The sequence below is a fragment of the Leptopilina heterotoma genome, unplaced genomic scaffold (genome assembly GCF_015476425.1).
Source record: "Leptopilina heterotoma isolate Lh14 unplaced genomic scaffold, ASM1547642v1 Lhet_108, whole genome shotgun sequence".
NCBI classification, from domain to species: domain Eukaryota; kingdom Metazoa; phylum Arthropoda; class Insecta; order Hymenoptera; family Figitidae; genus Leptopilina; species Leptopilina heterotoma.
The window spans coordinates 150140-171095 of record NW_025110825.1 but is presented as its reverse complement, the minus strand read 5'-3'; the positions used below and the strand labels follow the sequence as shown (position 1 = coordinate 171095).

Sequence of the window (20956 nt, the reverse complement as noted above, 5' to 3'; positions counted from 1 at the left end):
CATTTTTATTATTATTCTAATGGTTATATTTATCGATTATTTCTCTGCTACATATCAATAATTTATGCATAAATTCACTATTTGTATTTACATGGCCATATCTGATTTTCAATAAATAAATTTTCTAAATTTTATATAAGTCAACGAAATGTTATTAATATTTGAACTTTCAATGAATAGAATATTACGTAAAATATTTTCCATTTTGTGAAATGCGAAAGTCTATTATTTGTGTTTTCTGAATTTATTTTATCGAAATGTCGAGAGTAATTGACGTTTCTCTCTCTCTTTTTTTTTTTATTTGAAAAAAATAATTTTAGATTCTCTCTTCGTTTCTATATAGTGACTGGAGATTTATCATCAGAAATCCTGCAAAATTCGAAAGCACAAATATATATGTCTGTATTTGTGCTCTAGTATTTCACGCTCTGTTGATTTTCTCAAACACCTTCTCTTTTTACTAATATCAGTTATCTTTATGCTATATGAATTTTGTATTACTAATTTCCAATCTACTTAATCTTAAATCGATCTAACACTTCCGATCATAAATCATTTCCTTGATAATGTTTCATTTTTTATAACCGTGTGTTTTTCGAATTTTTTTTTTTTTTTCTTCATTTATTTGATGAAAAATACTTTATCGAAAGTGCAGAGAATATAAAATATGCAAAGTATATTTCAAAAGTTATAATTTATTTATGCATTTATTAATAAAAAAAAAAAAAAGAAAATTGAAGGAAAAATAATAAAATAACAATTTGAAAGTACTTTCGCTTTTATTCCGGACGTATATTAAAATCCTTGCTTTTTTTCTTTTACTTTAATTTCAAATTAGAGTTAAACCTCGTAAATAATATATAATTTAAAATCCATGAAAAGATTGTAATTTATTACTGCTTTATGTAATTTGATTTTTTTTAATAATATGCGGTATAACATGTAATTTTATTTCTCACTATTTTTTTTGTAAATATTATTTTCCAAGTGAAAATATTTTTAATATCTTTTTTAATTTAAAAAAAATCACAAAAAAACAAAAATTACAAATTTTTAATATCTATTTTTTTAAATTTCGAAAAAATTAAATTAATAATTAAAGAAAATTCGAGAAAATTATGTAATTTATTTACTATTACGTTAAATAATGTACTTTACATTTAAATAAATAAATAAATAAATAAATACTTCATGTTTATTAATATATTAAGGAAATTAAAGAATAAAAAATTAATTAAATTAACATAATTGATTTATTATTAGATTTTAAAATAATAAAACTAATTAATAAAGCAATAATAAAAATTAATTTCTCATCATCGATGAAAAATATATTATCTTTCACGCAGGTGTGCATCGTCTCAACTCAATTTGCACTTTCTCTCATGTATACATTAATTACGTTCATCATTTGTTATTCGTGCAAATACAAAAAAGAAACATTCAGACAAGAGAAATTGATTCAGCAAATCTGGTCCGCAGGAAATTATTTTCTTTTCTCTCCTATATTATTATTGTTTCAGTAATTAAATTATTATTATTATCATTATTATTTTTTTTCTTTTTACTTTTCTTTTTTTTTCTTTTTACTTTTAATCCTTTTAATTTTAATTTTTAATATTATATTGTTTTTATTACTTTCATTATTATTATTATTATATTATAACCATAATCATCATTGGAGTTTTTACTTTTTTTGCACAAAAAGTTTTAAATATCCATCGATATAATACACAGTGTTTTTTCCGTCAGATAATTAAGGTAATTAAGGTCGAGTTGGTATATAATTAAGACTAGGCAAAAAAAATTCTGAATCGTCCTTCAATGGTTTGTGTACTGTTGTAATACGAACGTTATAACTGTTAATAAATCAATTACAAGTCGGAAATTAAAATTATTTACCGTTATTTCCTAATGATATGTGTAATAATTTATATTTTTATAGATTGCAAAAATTATTTTACTAAAGGAATTTATTTGAAAATTGGGCTCTAACAAGACTTGTTAGAAACTAAAAAAGAATATACTTGACAGTAGAAAAAAAAATTGTTAATTATAAATAAATTAAAAAGCAAACTGTAAATAAAATTAAAAACTAAATTAAAAAAAATTAAAATTAAAAAAATTAAAAAAATTAAAAAGCATAGATAAATCAATTTAAAATTTATTTTAAATTACAATACGGAATTTTCAAACATTTTCGAACGTGAATATTAAACATTTTATACGTGGAATATTAAACGGAAAAAAAATTCATTTAATAAAAAAACGAAATAAAATTTCCTTCTCGATATTTGTTTAAGACAATCTGAATACAATTTGCATTCGACCATTGGGAAAAAACGTTTTTCGTACCACTGAATCCAATTTCAATTTAAATAACTTTACAAGCAAATATTTTTTCTGCGACTGCAATTGATTTCGCGGAGCAAAAAAACATTACAGCAATACACAAATACATTCGACTGGAGTTACGATTCATTGGTTCTTTTTTTTACCTTCTTTTTTTATATATATAGAACTTAAAAAAAATTGTACCCGCAGTAAAATATCGAATCAGGAAATTTTTACTTTTCTGCTCGAATATTTTTCGTCCTTTTTTTTAACTATTATAACTTTTAGAATTTCACAAGAACGATCTATAATTATATACATTATTTTAGCCTCGAACCTTATTTGGAATAAAGAAGAGATATAAAAGTACTCTTTAAAATTATTCAAGTTTTTCATTTTTGAAGAAGCTAAAAACATGTTTTCCCTCAAGTAGATGCTTCTTCTCCTTGTTTTTTTTCTTTTTGCGAAACCACAGCGCTTTAAAATAACTTGCAAAAATATATAATCATTCTTTTAAGGAATTTTTATCGTTAAAAAACTGCCAAGGCCTTATCTTTGCCAATTCAGGGTTGTCACGAAAAATTTGAATTTATTTTTGCCTCACTTTTTCCTTATTTTGTGACTTTTTTTCCCGAATCGCGATAATAATTTCAATAACTTTTTTGTAAAATTCAATTATTCCCAAGTTTCGAATCAGATTATTCAAAAATTCAACTGTTTTAAAAAATAATTGAATAAAAAAAATTGAAGTACCTACAGGTTTTTCAAAATATGAAATTCTTTTCAATAAAACATTACGGAATTTAAATTATTTGAAAAATTTTCAAGTAATTATTATAGAAAATTCAATTACGTTAAAACTTAAATGAAATGTAATAAAATATTCCATTTTTTTAATTCAAATTTTACGGAATTTCAATTATTTGGAAATTTTTCAATTTATTATTTTAGAGAATTCAATTCTTTTTAAAAAAAATTTACGGAATTTCAATTACTTGGAAATTTTTCAATTAATTATTTTAGATAATTCAATTATTTTCAAATATACAAAATTTAACAGAATATTCAATTCTTTACAGTAAAATTTTATGGAATATTAAATTCTTTGCAAAGTTTTTCAATTAATTATTTAGAGAATTTAATTATATTCAAAAGATTCAATTAAATTTTTTTTTAAATTTATTTTGATTGAAAAATTTAAAAAAGCTTTGAACTCAAATTTTCAAAAAAAAATAATTTTTTTTGATACTTTTGATTAGTTACTGAAAATAGAAATTTTCAAAAGTTTTAATTCGAATCCTTCTCAAAAATTAATTATTTCTAAAAAATTTTACTGTTAGAAGAAAAATCCACTTAAGAAACATTTTTATTTTTAATTAAAGAGTTTAGAAGAATTAGAATTTTTAATTAAAGTTTCCAAAAATTAAAATTTTCAAAAATTTTAATTTAAATCCTTTCGAAATTTAATTATTTCTAAAATTTGTTACCAGTACAACTTTTCTAATATTCAAATTACTTTCCATAATTTTCTAACTAACGATCCTCTCCAAATGAATTAATTTTGATTTTAATAACAAATATAAATAATATAATAAAATAATAACTAAATAATTTAGATTCAAAAATGAAACTAATTTCAAAAATATTAGAACTCAAATTTTCCCAAAAAAAACTTCTTTTCAATTTTTTCTTTTCATTTTAAAACTCAAAATTTTTCAAAATAATAAACATTTTCAAAAGTTTTAATTTGAATCCTTCTCAAATTTAATTATTTCTAAAAAAATTTACTGTTGGAAAAAAATCACTTCAAACACATTTAAAATTTAATTATTGTCCAAAATGACAAAATTTAAGATTATTTCTTAAAATCAATCAAAATTTTCAAGGTGTTAAAAATCCCATTGCAATTTAAAATGGGTGAAGCTTTTTTTCCATTTCCCCGACCATTTTTCGTTTTCCTGAAATTTTCCTGGTTCCAGGTGAAGCTTTTTTTCCATTTCCCTGACTATTTTTCATTTTCCTGAAATTTTCCCGATTCTCCTAATTTCCCTGGTTCCAGATGAAGCTTTTTTGTACATTTTCCTGACAATCTTTCGTTTTTCTGAAATTTCCCCGATTCTCCGAATTTTCCTAGGCCTGTGGCAACAAATTAATCCTCATTTTTTTTCAATATAATTTTATCGTCTACGATAAAATGAAAAGAAAAAAAAATTTTTTGTTTCATCCCCCAACACACACTATATTCTTATGGGCAATTTCTCTTTATCTTGTTCTTCCTCAATCTATAAAGCGGAACCGAAGTGCATCCGGTTGCAACGTCACTGCCAAGCGGTAATAGGATTCGTCGGTGCTGGCAATTTCAATCTTTCAAACTCGATTATAAAATGTATTTACGTAAGAGCGAACTCCAACTTGAGAATGTAAAACAAGAGTCGAAGACTTCGAGAGTGAGAGAGGAGTGAACGAACTTGGACTTGCAATGGCGGATGATGGGAGGGAGAAAGAAGGTGGTTTATATCGAGAGGGTGGATGAGAGAAAGAGAGTAGAGAGAAAAAAAAGAAGAGTATATAATTCTCTTCGTCCGTGAGTTGAGAAACCATCTAAATAATATTTCCAGCACTGAAGTAAATTTCGCAGGAGACCAACTTTTAACGAGATGGTGAAGGAAGTTTTTTGGTTTTCTCTTTAAAGAAAAATGACAACGTCAATATAGTTTCATCCCTAATATATGCATCACATATATATATATACAGCGTGTGCACAAGTTGAGAAAAACATTTGCGTACAAACTTTTACATATTTCAGTATCTCTATAGCAAAAAGCCAATATATACATATATATGGGGAAACGATGTCATATTTCTCTGTGTAGCGTGGCTTCTTTTTTTTTTTTTTTTTTTTATTTGCGACAAGTTTCTCTGTACTAGTTCGAAATGAAATTGCGAGCTTGTCACGATACCGATGATTTATACTCTGACTCATTTAAAAATATCGCACAATCAATTATTCCCTTTTGCAAGTGTAAAGAATGCTTTTCAAAATTACTACTTGACCTGAGCTTTTGACCTGAATTTCAAAGCGAATATTGACCTAAATTTTCGAATCATATTTCTCCATTGACCTGTGACTTTTGGCGTTAAGTTCGCATCTGGACTCTCTTTACCTGTCAGTTTGGTCTAAATTTCGAATCAGTCAAAAAATTCTATAAATTTTTTTACAATCCAAAAGAATTTCTACAAGGATTCTAGAAAATTTTAGATCAGGGTTGCAAAAAATTTTATTTTTCCCTGACTTTCAGACAAAATTTTCACTTTTCCCCTGACCCTAAAGAATATTCTGATTCACTCTCAAAATTATTAGATACTCAAAGAAATGTTCTATTACATTTATTTACAAATTTCTTCAAAAATCAAATTATTCGAAAACATCAAAAACTTCATTCTTAAATAAATATTTCATCATTATTATTTTTCTGTAGGAATTCAAATTCTTCAAAACATTCAAATTCAAACATTTTTGAAATTTAACAACTTTTGAGAATATTATTACAAAACATGAAGAAGGCGATCACTCCGAGTCAAAGACTTCTTCACGTTTTGTAATAATTTAAATTACCATAAAATTTTTCAACAAAAAGTTAATTATTTACACAAAACCTAATAAAATCCTTCGCAAAAATTCAATTATTTTTACAAGTAGTAAAATTTCTCAAAAAAAATTCAATTATTTAAAAAAAATGTAATAAAATTCGTTGCAATAATTCAATTATTTTCATAAATAATAAATCGATTATTCGGTAATTCATTTTTAAATCAATTTTTATGAGAAAATTTAAAAAATATTCAATTATTTAAATTAAGAATAAATAATTTATTGAATAATTGAACGTTCGTTAAAATTTAATTCTCATAAAGAATTTTATCGAAAAATTTTTAAATAATTGAATTCTTTTGATGCATTTTAATAAAATTTTTAAGAATAATTACTTTTTTCGAGAAATTCGATTAAAATATTGTATCAAAAATAATTAAAATCCTGCGTTGAATTTTATTATTTATGAAAAAAATTAAAATTTTCCCAAGAAATTTATTAAAATTTTTCTAAAATAATTGAATTTCGGAGAAGAATTTTATTATTTATAAAGTTACTTGAAATTTTGACAAGAATTTTTTTTTTAATTTTTCAACATAATTGAATTTCTGCGAAAAATTTTATTAGTTATAAAAATAATTGAATTCTTGAAAAGAACTTTGTTAAATTTTTTTAAATAATTGAATTCTTGCGACAAATTTTATAAAAATCTTTTTAAATAATTGATATTTTTCAAAAATTTTATGAAATTTTGTATTTTAAATAATTAAATTCCTTTGAAAATTCTATTACTTATAAAAATAATTGAATTATTTAGAAGAAATTTATTAAAAATTGAATTCCTGTAAAATTTTGATAAGAATTTTATTAAAATTTTTAAAAATAATTGAATTTCGATAAAGAAATTTATTATTTATAAAAATAATTGAAATTTTGACAAGAATTTTATTATTAATAAAAATAATTGAAATTTTGACGAGAATTTTTTTTACATTTTTGAAGATAATTGAATTTTTGCCAAGAATTTTATTACTTTTGAAAATAATTTAATTCTTCCAACGAATTTTATTCAAGTTTATAAAAATAACTAATTTACTGTGAAGAATTTTATTATTTTTATAAATAATTGAAATCTTGCAACGAATTTTATTCAAGTTTATAAAAATAATTGAATTCCGGCGAAGAATTTTATTATTTATAAAAATAATTGAATTCTTGAAAAGAACTTTGTTAAATCTTTTTGAATAATTGAATTCTTGCGACGAAATTTATAAAAATGTTTTTAAATAATTTATATTTTTCGAAGAATTTTATGAAATTTTGGATTTTAAATAATTGAATTCCCGTGAAAATTTTATTATTTATGAAAATAATTGAATTGTTTCGAAGCAATTTATTAAAAATTGGATAATTGAATTCCTGAGAAATGTTTCCAAGAATTTTATTAAAATTTTTAAAAATAATTGAATGTCGATGAAGAATTTTATTATTTATAAAGATAATTGATATTTTGACGAGAATTTTTAAAAAATTTTGAACATAATTAAAATTCTGCCAAGAATTTTTATAACTTTTGAAAATAATTGAATTTCTGGAATCATTTTTAACTTTTCTAAAATTCAATTTTTTTTAGTATTTTTAACTAAAAATTAATAATACTTCCAGTATTTATGAAAATTGTAAAAATTATTCATTAAATAATTTATAAGTCGTAATTTTATGATGGTTCTTGAAAAATTAAGTTATTTAAAAAGAAATTATTTTTAAAAAAATTAAATTTTAGACATTAATTAGTAATAAAACATCAAAATATTATTCATATTTTTGAATTTCGCGCCAAGAGTGTTCTTAAAATTCCCGCCTAGATGGCATGAAAGTTCTCTCACAAACGAAGTGAAGCAAATAAAGTACATGAATTTTTCTGATTCATTACCGAAAATTTCAATTGTTTCAAACAATCTAAAAGTGAATTTAACTAATAATTAGTAATTTCCAGTAAAAATTTATTTGTTTATACTTCCGTCGTCTTAAGTTTAGTAAAAAATTAAAACCAAAAATTCTAACCTTTGAAATTGAAGATTCTGCCCTTCTCGGATGATTTCGAACGCGAATAGTAAAATTTCTTCCAAACATCTGAAACAGAATAAAACAGTCCTTTTTAATGATCGAAAAAAAATTTCAAATTTTCAAACAAAATTTATGCAATAATATTCTATTGGGAGAATTTCTTTATCTATAGTTACTAGTCAATTAAACTTCAGGCATGATTGAACCAATTGAATATGTAGTTAGCCTAATTGGCCGATTCAACTCAATTTAAAAAGTTTAAGGATGTAATTTATTGAATCGTTGAATTGTGGTTTACTTGAAAAGATCTTCTTATTTGCTTCAATTAAGTCCAGTTACATTAATCAGCCGCATTTTTTTATTTATTTAATCTTAGTCGTTTTTCACGATAAAAATTAATTTCTAATTATTTTTTTATCAAAAATTAATTTTTAATTACTTTTTAATCAAAAATTCATTTATAATTACTTTATAATCAAAAATTCATTTATAATTACTTTTTAATCAAAAATTCATTTATAATTACATTTTAATCAAAAATTCATTTTTAATTATTCTTTTCCTGACAAAAACGAATTCTTTTATATCAAAAAATTAATTTTTAATTACTCTCTTTCTATCAAAAATAAATTTTTAATTATTTTCTATGTAGTTTCATGAAAATAAAATGTATTAAAATGTATTAAAAAACACACACGCAATTTTATCTCTTTTTCCATATTGTGTATTGATTTTCAATAATTGAGAGTCGAGAGAGAGTTTTTTAATTAAATAATAAATTTGTACAGTAAATTTAAAAGATATAAAAGTGAATTAACAAACAAAACATGAATGGAAAATTGTAGGAAAAACCCGAAATTCACGATATTTTCAAATTATTTAAACTTAATAAATTATATAGATACATATATACATATAAAGTAAATTTTACACTAGAATATTGTTTTGTTAATCAAAGTTTTCATGTCAGAGATAAATTTTAATTAACACACACACACGAGTTTAGATTAATTCAACGAAACGTGTTCCACATCCACTAAAATGATGAAATTTATTCCCTTAGCGACCATGAATCCAATTCCCCTTCACAATTTCAGCAATCTGTTGAAAATATTTCTATTTCAAAGATATACGTTTTTTTCTCTCTTTTCTTTAATATTATATCTGCGACTAAGATTTAATTAATATATCCAATTTGGCGAAATTTTTTTAATCAATTTTCAAAAAACTTTATAAAACTTTTTTCTCTTTGAAGAAAATTCTAATGAATATGTCAATACAACATTTACATTTGATCTAAAATTAGATTTCATATTTATAAACTTGTTATATAAAATATTCCTCGAAATATTCTAAAATATACAGAGAAGAAGAATTATTATTCAACTCCCTTTTGTATCATCTTTAAATTTGATTTAAATTCAAATTGTCTTCCGTTCTTCAAATAGAATTCTATTTTAATCTACCAAGTAAATATTCGTATTAAACTGACAATACTATTGTTCAAGTTGAGTCAATTAAACTTTAAAATAAGTACGGAAACTTTATCTAAAACTTGAGAGAAAGAGAGAGAGAGAGAGAGAGAAATATTTCCAGTGTCAAACAAATGAAAAGCAAAAAAATTAATGATAATAATTATTATTATTTTTATCATTACAATAATTACAATAAATATAATTGGTAATATTAATCCCCCTAGTAAGATTTGTGTAATATTGGAAGCAGTGTTTCTTAATTAAATCAATATAAATTATAATTATAAATTTAAATTCACTTTGTTAAACTAATTAATAATTAGTTAGTCAAATGCTGTACTTTGAAATGAATAAAAGCAACAACTTTCTAATTTAAGCTGAATAGGACAGTAAATAATGAAGGACAATAATTAATAATTGTGCCTGTTTGACAAGTTTATGATCCCTTAATTGATTGCCTCTTTAGATGAATGATTATTTTTCTATTTTTTACCAACAATTAGTTGGTAAACTAGACAATAAATAATAATAAGAATGATTGTTATTGTTATCATTATTATTATTTTTATTATTATTAGTATTTTTGATATCCATTCCAAATAAGGAAATTCTATTATTATTATTACTTATTTATTTATTTAAAAAATAAACGAGACAAGCCCTTTTTATTATCATAATTATTATTAAAATGTTGATATCCATTCCAAATAAGGAAATTTTAATAATATTATTACTTATTTATTTAAAAAATACACGGGACAAGCCCTTTTTATTATAATCATAATTATTTTTAAAATTTTGATATCCATTCCAACTAAGGAATATTATTATTTTTTTATATATTTATTTAAAAAATATACGAGTCAAGTCCTTTTTATTATTATCATCATTATCATCCTTATTATTAAAATTTTGATATCCATTCCAACTAAGGAATATTAATATTTTTTTTTTATTTATTTATTTATTTATTTATTTACAAAATAATAAATATACGAGTCAAGCCCTTCTTATTATTATCATCATCTTCCTTATTAAAATTTTGATATCCATTCCAAATAAGGAATATTTTTTTATTTATTCATTCACAAAATATACAGAACAGGCCATTTGATAACTGATTATAAATGTAATAACTTCCGGCTGATAACTTCTTTAAAATTATTAATAATTTAAATTATGATAATAAGAAGAAGAAAATAATGCTAATAAAAGTTATAATAATAAAAAAATATTAAAAAATAAAATAACAAGAATAAATAAAAATAATAATAAAAAAGCTACTCATAATTGAAATAAAAACCTGTTTTAAATACAAGAAGGAGGCAGGGCGGATTTTAACGAGACATTGGTATGTGAAATGACACTAATGACTTGTCATTCTTCATGTGCGATATGTTTAACATTGACAGTAATATAATGTTAACCGAATCACTCGAGAACCGTGTTAATAATATATATATATAGTTTTTGAACATATCATTTGAAATTGTATTTTACAATATCATTTGTCTGGCATTGTTCCCTTTTGGCTCAAGATTAATACATTTATTTATATAGCTAGGTGTATTACAAATATATGTCATTTACTAATGAAATTTGAGATTTATGTAAATACCACTGATATACCAATTATTCGCCATTGTATAGGAGGCCAGTGTTCTCTCTATAGATTGCAGTAAATAACCCGCGTTAATTCTACAGATGGTTAAGCGAGTTCCGATTTTGCTATATATAGCTTTAAATTACCGCTCGATTACACATCCCCCTAATATTTTACTATACAAAATCTCTATATATTATAATTTTCTATATTCCTAATAATCCTAATAGCAACATTAATCCTAATTCTTGGATAACAGAAAAAGTCAAGCTTTTGATTCAACCAATTCAATTTTTAAACCAAATTTCGGTATTGCACGTTGTTTTTCTGCAGATATCAAATTGAGACAAAAAAGGAATCAAAACATTACCAACGTTTTGATTTCTTTTTTGTCTCAATTTGATATTTGCAGAAAAACTGGTTTAAGACAAAAATTTAACTGTTCCAAACAACATTTTTTTCGAGTTTATAAATTTTTTGCCCACATATTAGACTTCTTTTCTTTCTTAAAAAAAAAGCAATTACGCTTGTGGCCTTTCGGGGTTATAATACCCAACTATAATCAAGTAGTGTGTATAATTTGTAAAATGCTAATTAAAAGAGCTAATTAAAAGCAGCTAATTAAAAGCGAACAGTTCTCAGAATCGACGACGCGAAAGTTTCTTTTGTTTTCAAGTCTTTATATACTTTATTATTTAAATTTAATTAAAATCAAGACGATGTGGTTTTTATTATTTTATATTATATACACAGAGAACTGACCCCGGTTCAACACAAGTGTGTTTCACTCCTGAGATTGAAACTAGATCCGAATTAATGTACAATAAAATCTGAATTACAGATTAAAACAAATGTTATCGAAAAAAATTGTATTTAAATCGATTTAAATAATAGAATTAAATTTAGAATTTAGAATTAATTTTAGGTAAAAAAATTAGTACTCTAGTAAAAAAAAATGTCGAGGGAAAAAAATCAATTTCTGTACATGAGTCATGTTTTTGTACTCTGTGTCAATTTGATAAAGTTGCGTGCCGCACTTCTTTAAATTTTTTTCCTCTCTTTAAATATATAATAATTCTTGTTTGCTGGAGACAAACCAGTCCCCCTCATTTATATAGATTGTACGACCATGTTATTGCACTGATATAGTACTTGTGAAATGTAACTTGATAACATCTTTAAAGAGAAAATTATTTTTAAACTTCAATTTACTACAGTAATTTCATCCTATTATTATATATTGCAGAAAATTAAAACTCACACTAATTTCGATGTAACATATATAATAGAGAAAAAAATTAGCTAATGAAACAAATCCGTTCATGGAAGCAAATTATATTTCATTATAAACTCTTAAAACATTTTTTTCTTTCTATCTACATTATTTTTTCGTCAACCGGTATTTATAAAATTATGTTCTATAATTATTAATTTTCATATATAATTTCAAAATAATGCTCTCTTTTTTAAAAACGTTTTTAAGAATTTTGAATTTTACTATAATATAGGTACTATAATATATAGGTACTATAATTAAAAGTACATGTAATTAATAATTATAATATTAATTATTAAAATATCCACCTATTAAATAAAAATTATAAAATGTTTTATCTTTAAAAAGGGGAAATAATTTTTTTTCATTAAAAAATTGCAATTCTCAAGAAACTTCTACTGCATTAGTTCCATTTGTTCCACGCCATTCCATTACTGAAAGTTAGAGGGGTGGGTATTATAAACGGTAGAATAACTCGCAATTTCAGGGTAACAGGAAGTCGTTGAGACGCCATTTTGAATTCGTGAGATTAATGCTAACATTATTTCAAATGAAATAACATTTTTATGAAACAGAGTCGATTCATTAAACGTAATTAAAAGATATTTCACAAATATATATATTAAACTCTATTATATACGAAGCGACTAATTAGAAAATAGTTTCAATTAGAAATTGTATCATTCCCATCAATCTAATCTATTTAATTAACTCCAATAACTATAATATTAAATTTTTATTATATAAAGAAACTGGAATTATTATCTCATTATTTCTGTTGAGAAAATATTATTTTTGCCATTTGGAAAAAAATTTACATTTTACAATTTGGAAGTTTTCCAACTTTTTTTTTGAAAATTTGGTTTTAATTCGGGATAATTTTTACTTTTCTCTAAAATAATGGTAAAAATAAGTGGTAAATATTTGCAAAATCAAAAAGTTAAAAATAATAATGTTTTTACTCACAATATTATTTTAGTATTGTAAATAAATAATAAATAAATAATAAATAAACAAATTAATGAATAAAACAAAAAAATATAACAAATAGTTTTTAAATACTGTTTGTTATATTTTTTATTTTACTTATTATTTATTTACGAATTTTTTATTTTCGGTAATCTCATTTCTTTTACAGCAAGAGGAATTAAATGACATAATAAATTTTGGCGTTACTTATTCTCATTGCACAATATTTATTATATTTATTACGAAAATTGCCGAGTTTATAAGAAGAAAAACAACACTTTCCCATAAATGTTTTGTTTTTAAGGCAGCGAAACAAAAAAAAAAAAAAAATTAACAATCACCAAGGCTCTCGACTTAATAAAATACAATGCACTTTCCCACACTTATGAATGATCTTGACTCAAAGCTATGAGGCCGCGCAATACCACGGAATCACATTCGCATAACCGTTACACTCGACTAATTACATTTTCCAGTGTATTCTCCCTTAATATTTCTCCTTTTTTTAAATATATATATCAAATATAAACGAAATTAAAAGTTAATTTTTTCAGTTCAATAAATATTAAAATCAACATTTAAGGTGGTCACAAGTTTTAGTTTATCAATTACCTTGACAATTTACTGACATTAAAATTATTTTCCCTGACAAAATTTTTCTTATAGAAAAATATGAAAGTTCACGAAAAATGAGTAAAATTTATGAAATTTAATAATTTGTAAAAATTACAATTATAACTCTTCCTAAATTCAATTATTTTCTACAATTTTCAATTAAACTTCATCTTTAAATTAATTATTTTAAATAATTTTTTCAAAGTTCTTCTATTCAATTTCTTCTATTTCAATTATTTAATTACAGAAACTATTTTTTATAATAATTGTAACAGTCCATGTTTTTTCTTCAGTTATTAAGGTATATTTTCAAAAAATTATAATAAAGAAATTCTTACAATTAATTTTTGTTAAATATTTAAAAATAATTTTTGAAAGATTTTTTTTTAATTGTATACAATTGAAAAATTTCCAAACAATTCAAATTTAGTAAAATCTTTGAAAAATAATTGATTTTTTAAAAAATATAAATAAAAATTATCAAATTTTTGAATTTTTGAAGAATTTTAATTACAAATATGACCATGATTTCTTCGAAATTTTAATAAGACTGCAAAAGTTGATTTTTATAAATTTTTATTCACTTTATTAAAAGATAATTAAATTTTAAAAAATTGGGATTAAAATAAAACAATTCTAAGAAAAAGATTTCCAAAATATGTAATTCTTCGAAAATAATATTGAATTTCTTAAAAGAATTTTTGTATAATTTAAAAAAAAGTAATTAATTTTTTTGAATTTTAATTAAAAACTTAGAAAATGATTTTTTTCTTTAAAATGTTAAGAATAATTCTAAAATATAATTTTTTTTTAATGTATTTGAATTTTCGGAATTAAAAAATTGAAAATACTGAAAATATTGAATTTTAATAAATTAGAAGGTAATTTTCATTTTCATTTTTAAATTTACATTTAAAGATTTTTCATTAACATTTTTCATTATTCAATTACATTTTCAAAATTTTCAATTAAAATATTCTTCAAGTTGATTTTCAAAAATTGTAACAAAATACTTGAAAAAAATTTGTAATTTTTCGAAAATAATTGAATTTCTTAAAAGAATTTTTGAATAATTTAAAAAAAATAATTAAATTTTTCAAGAATTATAATTAAAAATTTTGAACGTGATTTTTTTCTCTAAAATGTTAAGAATATGTAATTCTAAAATGTTATTATTTTTTGTATGTATGTCTTTAAATTTTCAGAAATACAGAATTGAAAATACTGAAAATATTGAATTTTTATAAATTAGAAGCTAATTTTCATTAATTTTCATTTTTATATTTATATTTAAAGATTTTTTATTAACATTTTTCATAATTCAATTAAAATACTCTTCAAAAGTTAATTTTCAAAATTGTAACAAAATACTTGAAAAAATACGTAATTTTTCAAAAATAATTGAATTTCTTAAAAGAATTTTTGTATAATTTAAAAAACTAATTAATTTTTTCAAGATTTTTAATTAAAAATTTTAAACATGATTTTTTTTTCAAAATGTTAAAAATTAATTCTAAAATGTAATTATTTTTTTTGTCTTTGAATTTTCGAAAATATGTAATTAAAAATACCGAAAATATTGAATTTTAAAAAATTATAAAAGTTAATTTTTATTAATTTTTATTTTTAAATTTACATTTAAAAATTTTTCATTAACATTTTTGAGAATTCAATTATTTTCAAAATTTGCAATTAAAATAGTATTCATCAAAAGTTGATTTTCAATAATTGTAACAAAATACTTGAAAAAAATTCATTGTTTTCAATTAAATTTTACAAAATTTCAATTATTCAAAATGATTTTTTATATAGATTTATTTGAAAAATTAAATTATGTTAAAAAATGATTCAAAAATAATTTTTGAAAGATCTTTCGAAATTCACGTTTCAATTTGTTGCATTATTTAAGTAAAAAAGTCTCAATTTTTGAAAATAAGTCGAAAAATGTATCAATTTTCTTAATTTCCCTGACAAAAAATTTTTTTTGTGTCATTTTCCTGACTTTACTGATATGTGGCAAAAAAAAGTAAAAATACAAGAAAAAGTTTGTTTTTAGGGATTCATTCTAAATTTTTTTCACTTTCCTAATTCACAGTTTTTCTGCAGATATCAAATATGTGAATCATAGTAAAAAAAAAATGAATAAGGTGTTTATAAATAAAAAAAAAATTACAAAAATTAGCGTGAGCTTTTATCCCAAGAATTTTAAAGGCAACATTAGCCTTATTTGCAGTCTTCGGATATACAACCCATCAAATAAATTGGCACAGAATAGAAACTAAATAGAAAGGGATGTGGGGGTTATAAAGAAATGACGGGGAGGGAATGTCGACTGGAAAAAGTCAGGACAATATATTCGCGGGGTGAGGTTTTTTAGAGGGACGAGCACTTCCAATCGATATAGGCATTCGAGTTCTTTCAAAGGAAAATTCCTAACGCTATTAAATCCAATTTAAAAACTTTTATTCTCTCTCCTTCTCTCTCTCTCTCTCTCTCTCTCTCTCTCTCTCTCTCTCGCGTGTGTACTATCCTCTCCCACTCTTTACTTTTTAGCCACCCACCAACCATCGCGAACCGAGATCATGGTAAATTTATTTTCCCTCGCTCCTCTTTGCGAAAAAGAGAGAGAAAATTATAAAGAGAGAGAGGAGAGGAGAAAGAAAAAGAAAGAAGAGAGAGAAAAAGAGTGGGGAAAAAAGGGAGAGAGAAAGAGAGAGAGAGAATAAATTGCTAAAAGGATTTTGGACGATATAACGCTATCTATCATCCTTTTCTGGTCTATATACATCGAGGGTGGATTCTTTAGTTCCAACTTTTAACCCCTCCCCCCTTCTCTCACAATATCTATACTTCCTCTTCCTCCTTCTCATACAGTAACTTTATCGACATCCTATCCCTCAGTATCATGGGTTTTCTTTTTATCCTTTTTTTTTTCTTTATTATTCTCAAGCCATTAAATTACATTCTTATAGGTTATATATATTGTATACTTGTTTTGATATATATGTCCATTTTTTTTTTATTAAATCAAGATCTAAATCTGCTTTTTTTTCCTTTTCTCCTTTTTTTGTGGAGAGAGAAAAGGGGATTTAAAAATGTTTGAAGAACTTAACTTTTTTTTTATGGGAAGGCTTATACTTTTATAATAGAATTTTATATTTATAGTATCCTCTCTTTAATTTTATGGATGAAGAAGAAAGAGGAATCCCTTGATAGTTATATATTTCTCGTGTGGGGTAGACGAAACGTGAAAAAAAAATTTCATTTCTCATTAAACTTAATGTATTTTTTTTTTTTTTTTTGCTTCAAGTTAAATATTTATTAACTTTTGTTCATATAAATTTAGGTAAATATTTAATTCTGATAATAATTAATAATTAATACTCTTTTAATGGGTGATCCCTTTTAATTATATGTTAAATTAATTAGAAAAATATTTTTGATCAATACTTATTTTAACTAGCTAATTACTTTATTCAAATACTTTTCATAATTCATTATTATTTAAATATTAATAAAATGTTTTTACTAATTCAAATTTCGAGAATTTAATTATAATCAGTATTAATTACTATTTAAATTAAAAACTACTTCACTAACAGGAATAAAATCAAAATTGTTTTCATAATCGAAATTATTTTCAGAATATCGAAAAAAGAAGAATAGAAAATTATTTTTAGAAACCTTTGCCCAACGAAATTGAAAATTGAGTCAAAATACATTTTTCTGAGTTTGACGTGAACGATATTTAATCATTAAAAGAATGATTGATTGATAGGGTTAGAAAAATTTAATTTCAAAATATTGAATAAACACCATTTTCGAAATAAATTAAATTAAACGTCACTTTAGAAAATGTAAGTTGATATTATTTTTCGATTGGTGGACACTTTTCCCAATCCGCGTTTCCCAACGACTTTTTTTCCCAATGGACATTTTTCCCAATGGACATATTTCCCAATAATGGGTCGCTTTTCCCAATGATTATTTTTCCCAATAAAAATTTTTCTTACCAAAGTTAATGGTTTAAGTGCTGGTGAATTTAGAAAATAATATCTTGAATAATTTCTTCGGTTAAACGTAAGTTAAAATTTAATGTGGTGTCCTATTGTTTTCAAGTATCGAAATATGTCGTTACGCTGATTATATTCGTTGTACTGTTCTACAATATTCAAAATTTTTTCTTCGATTTCCCTTCTTCGCTTATCCAACCCTTTTCTTATTCGCTGTCCAATTTGTAGTTGGCGAAGCATAATTTCTGTGTCTGCTTGTTCTTTTCTCAGTTCATCAAAAAAAACATACAGACTTGGGTGATGTTTACCAACTACTAATTGGAAGCGATTGTGCCACCCTTCCGATAAGTTGTTTGTTCGAGCAGTTTCTTCCAAAACGGAATTGTAGTCTGTTGAGCCATTCTTTCACTTGAAATTTTGATCGAAAATTATACTAATGGTTATCAATAACAAATGATTTATTTATTATACAATACTATGAAGTTAGTTGGCCATATCGTAGAAACGATTGCAATTGTCCATGGGGAAAAAAAGTCGTTGGGAAACGCGGATTGGGAAAAATGACCATTGGGAAATATGTTCATTGGGAAAAATGTCCATTGGGAAAAAAAGTCGTTGGGAAACGCGGATTGGGAAAAGTGTCCCCCTACCTTATTTTTCATTTACTTTGACATTTAATTAAAGTAAATATAGTTGAAAAAAAAATAATAAACAAAATTCCCCTCAATTTATTCTTTTATAGAAAAATAATTATATTTCACTAAAGTTAAAAATTAATTTTCATTTTATAAATTTCATTAAGTTAAATTCACTTTAATAATACATTTTTACCCGTGTAGAAATTTCGCTGGGGCCCTGATCAGGGCCGGATAGGGCCGACCTATTGGGGAATGAAACGCCGCGCCCGATGTGGCCCTGATCAGGAAATCCACATTTTCTTGTCGCCCCGATCTGGCCCTGATCGGGCGCGGCGTTTCATTCCTTACTATGGCCCTAGTAGGGCAATTTCTACACGGGTAATAATAAATTATTAATAATTTACCGTAATAACTTAATTTTAATATTTTCATTTAAAATTCATTTCATTTTAACATTATCATTTTTCTTTTTCATTACATTATAGTTTTAATGAAAAATAAATGCTTCACAATTTAATTAAAATTCTTTTATGGATATGAAAAATTAATAACAGTATACTATTATTAATTTTTTATTAATAAACAGGGCAGGCAAAAATTTTTCATAAAATATTAATATAAAGTTAAACTTTTTCAAATTAGGAAAACTGAAATTTTTCTTGTAATTTTTCTTTTTGCTTCAATTATTATAAAGAAATTCATTAAATTTTTTAAAATAATTGAATTCTTTTAAAGAATTTTGTTAAAATTTTTAAGAATAATCAAATTTTTCGCGGAATTCATTTAAAATCGTATTAAAAATAATTGAAATCTTGCGATGGGTTTTAATATTTATAAAATTAATTAAATTCTCACAACGATTATTATTAAAATTTTAAAAAATAATTGAATTCCAGAGAAGAATTTTATTATTTATGAAAATAATTGAATTCTTATTAAGAATTTAGAAAAAAATCTTTTTAAAGAAACGATTTATTTTTTAAAAAAATTTTATGAAAATTGTATTTCAAAAAATTGAATTTCTTTGAAAATTTGTAAATTATTTATGAAAATAATTGAATTTTTTAAAGATTTTATTAAAATTCTTAAGAATTCACAATTTAATTAAAAATCTTTTATGGATTCAAAAAATTAATAACAGTATACTTTTATTAATTTTTTATTAATAAACGGGGCAGGCAGAAATCTTTCAACAAATATTAATATAAAGTTAAACTTTTTCAAATTAGGAACTGAAATTTTTCTTGTAATTTTTGTTTGTAATTATAAAAAATTTTTTAATTAATCAAAATTAGTCGAGATTGAACTGCAAATAGAAAAATGCATTTTCACATCAATCCGCTTCTTTAAAAATTATAATAATAATTATTAATTATTAATAATTATTGAATATTTATAATTATTATTGATTAATAATAATAATTACTATTAATAATTAATAATTGTTATTAATTATTAAAATTATTAAAATAATAATTAATTATTAATAAATTATTAATAAATAATAATAATAATAATAATAATTTTTAGTAGGTTTTAATGTAGTGTTGATATTGTGTCTTTCGATGTTTGCACGCACTTTTGTCTTAAGAGCAATTTTTCGTTTTCACGTTGCAGACTTTTCACACGCCCAGTTTCGGCGATGAGGATTTTGACATCCCTTCGATCCACACGCACTCGCATCAACAACATCAACAACAGCAGCAACATCATCAACAGCACGACCCAATGCACGCTTATCAATCACAGGTATATTAGCGGCACTCATGATCCTAAAGTTCTAAACGTTCAAATAAACCAAATTTATTTCCTCCGCAAATTCAATTTTTATTCTATTTATTTTTTTTATTTTATTTTCAATTTATTTATTTCTATAATCAACGCAAATAATTTTGCATCACTATCAAAAAATCAATTATAAACTTTCTAAAAGTAAATTTAATTCTAATTTTTATTGCAATCAGTTATGAAAATATTTCCTTCATTTGAACGTTCAAAACTTGTGGATCATCAGCACTCAAAATCCTCATAAAAAAAAGTATTCGAATAATTTATGCAAATTTCCACACACACACAAATACACACTAAGTAGAAATTATTTCAATAAAAAAAATAATCCTATAAAAATCCTAAATAAATTTTCAGTTATAATTTATTCATCAAATGTCTAGAAAATATTTTAGCTTTATTCTGTGAAATATAATGTTAAATAAAAACAATTTAAATAAAGCTATATTTTCACCGTGTGCGGTAATATAGTAATAACAAATAAACAATATTTAATTTTAAACCTGCTAACTGTTTTATCAGATTTTCTCGCATATTCATGCGAATTATGTCACGAGACTCCACTTCATAAAATTTTAAGTGCAAC

At 23.0% G+C, this 20956-nt stretch overlaps 1 protein-coding gene across 5 annotated transcripts in view; it reads left to right on the top strand.

Annotated features, from left to right (window-relative positions):
• LOC122502820 (TOX high mobility group box family member 3-like) overlaps positions 1-20956 on the top strand; it is a 476754-nt gene that overhangs the window by 422394 nt on the left and 33404 nt on the right. For all 5 annotated transcript variants that reach the window (XM_043613088.1, XM_043613095.1, XM_043613111.1 and 2 more), the window contains one exon: positions 20200-20331. In XM_043613088.1, the coding sequence (XP_043469023.1) occupies positions 20200-20331 (132 nt within the window). The remainder of the gene's footprint in view (positions 1-20199; positions 20332-20956) is intronic.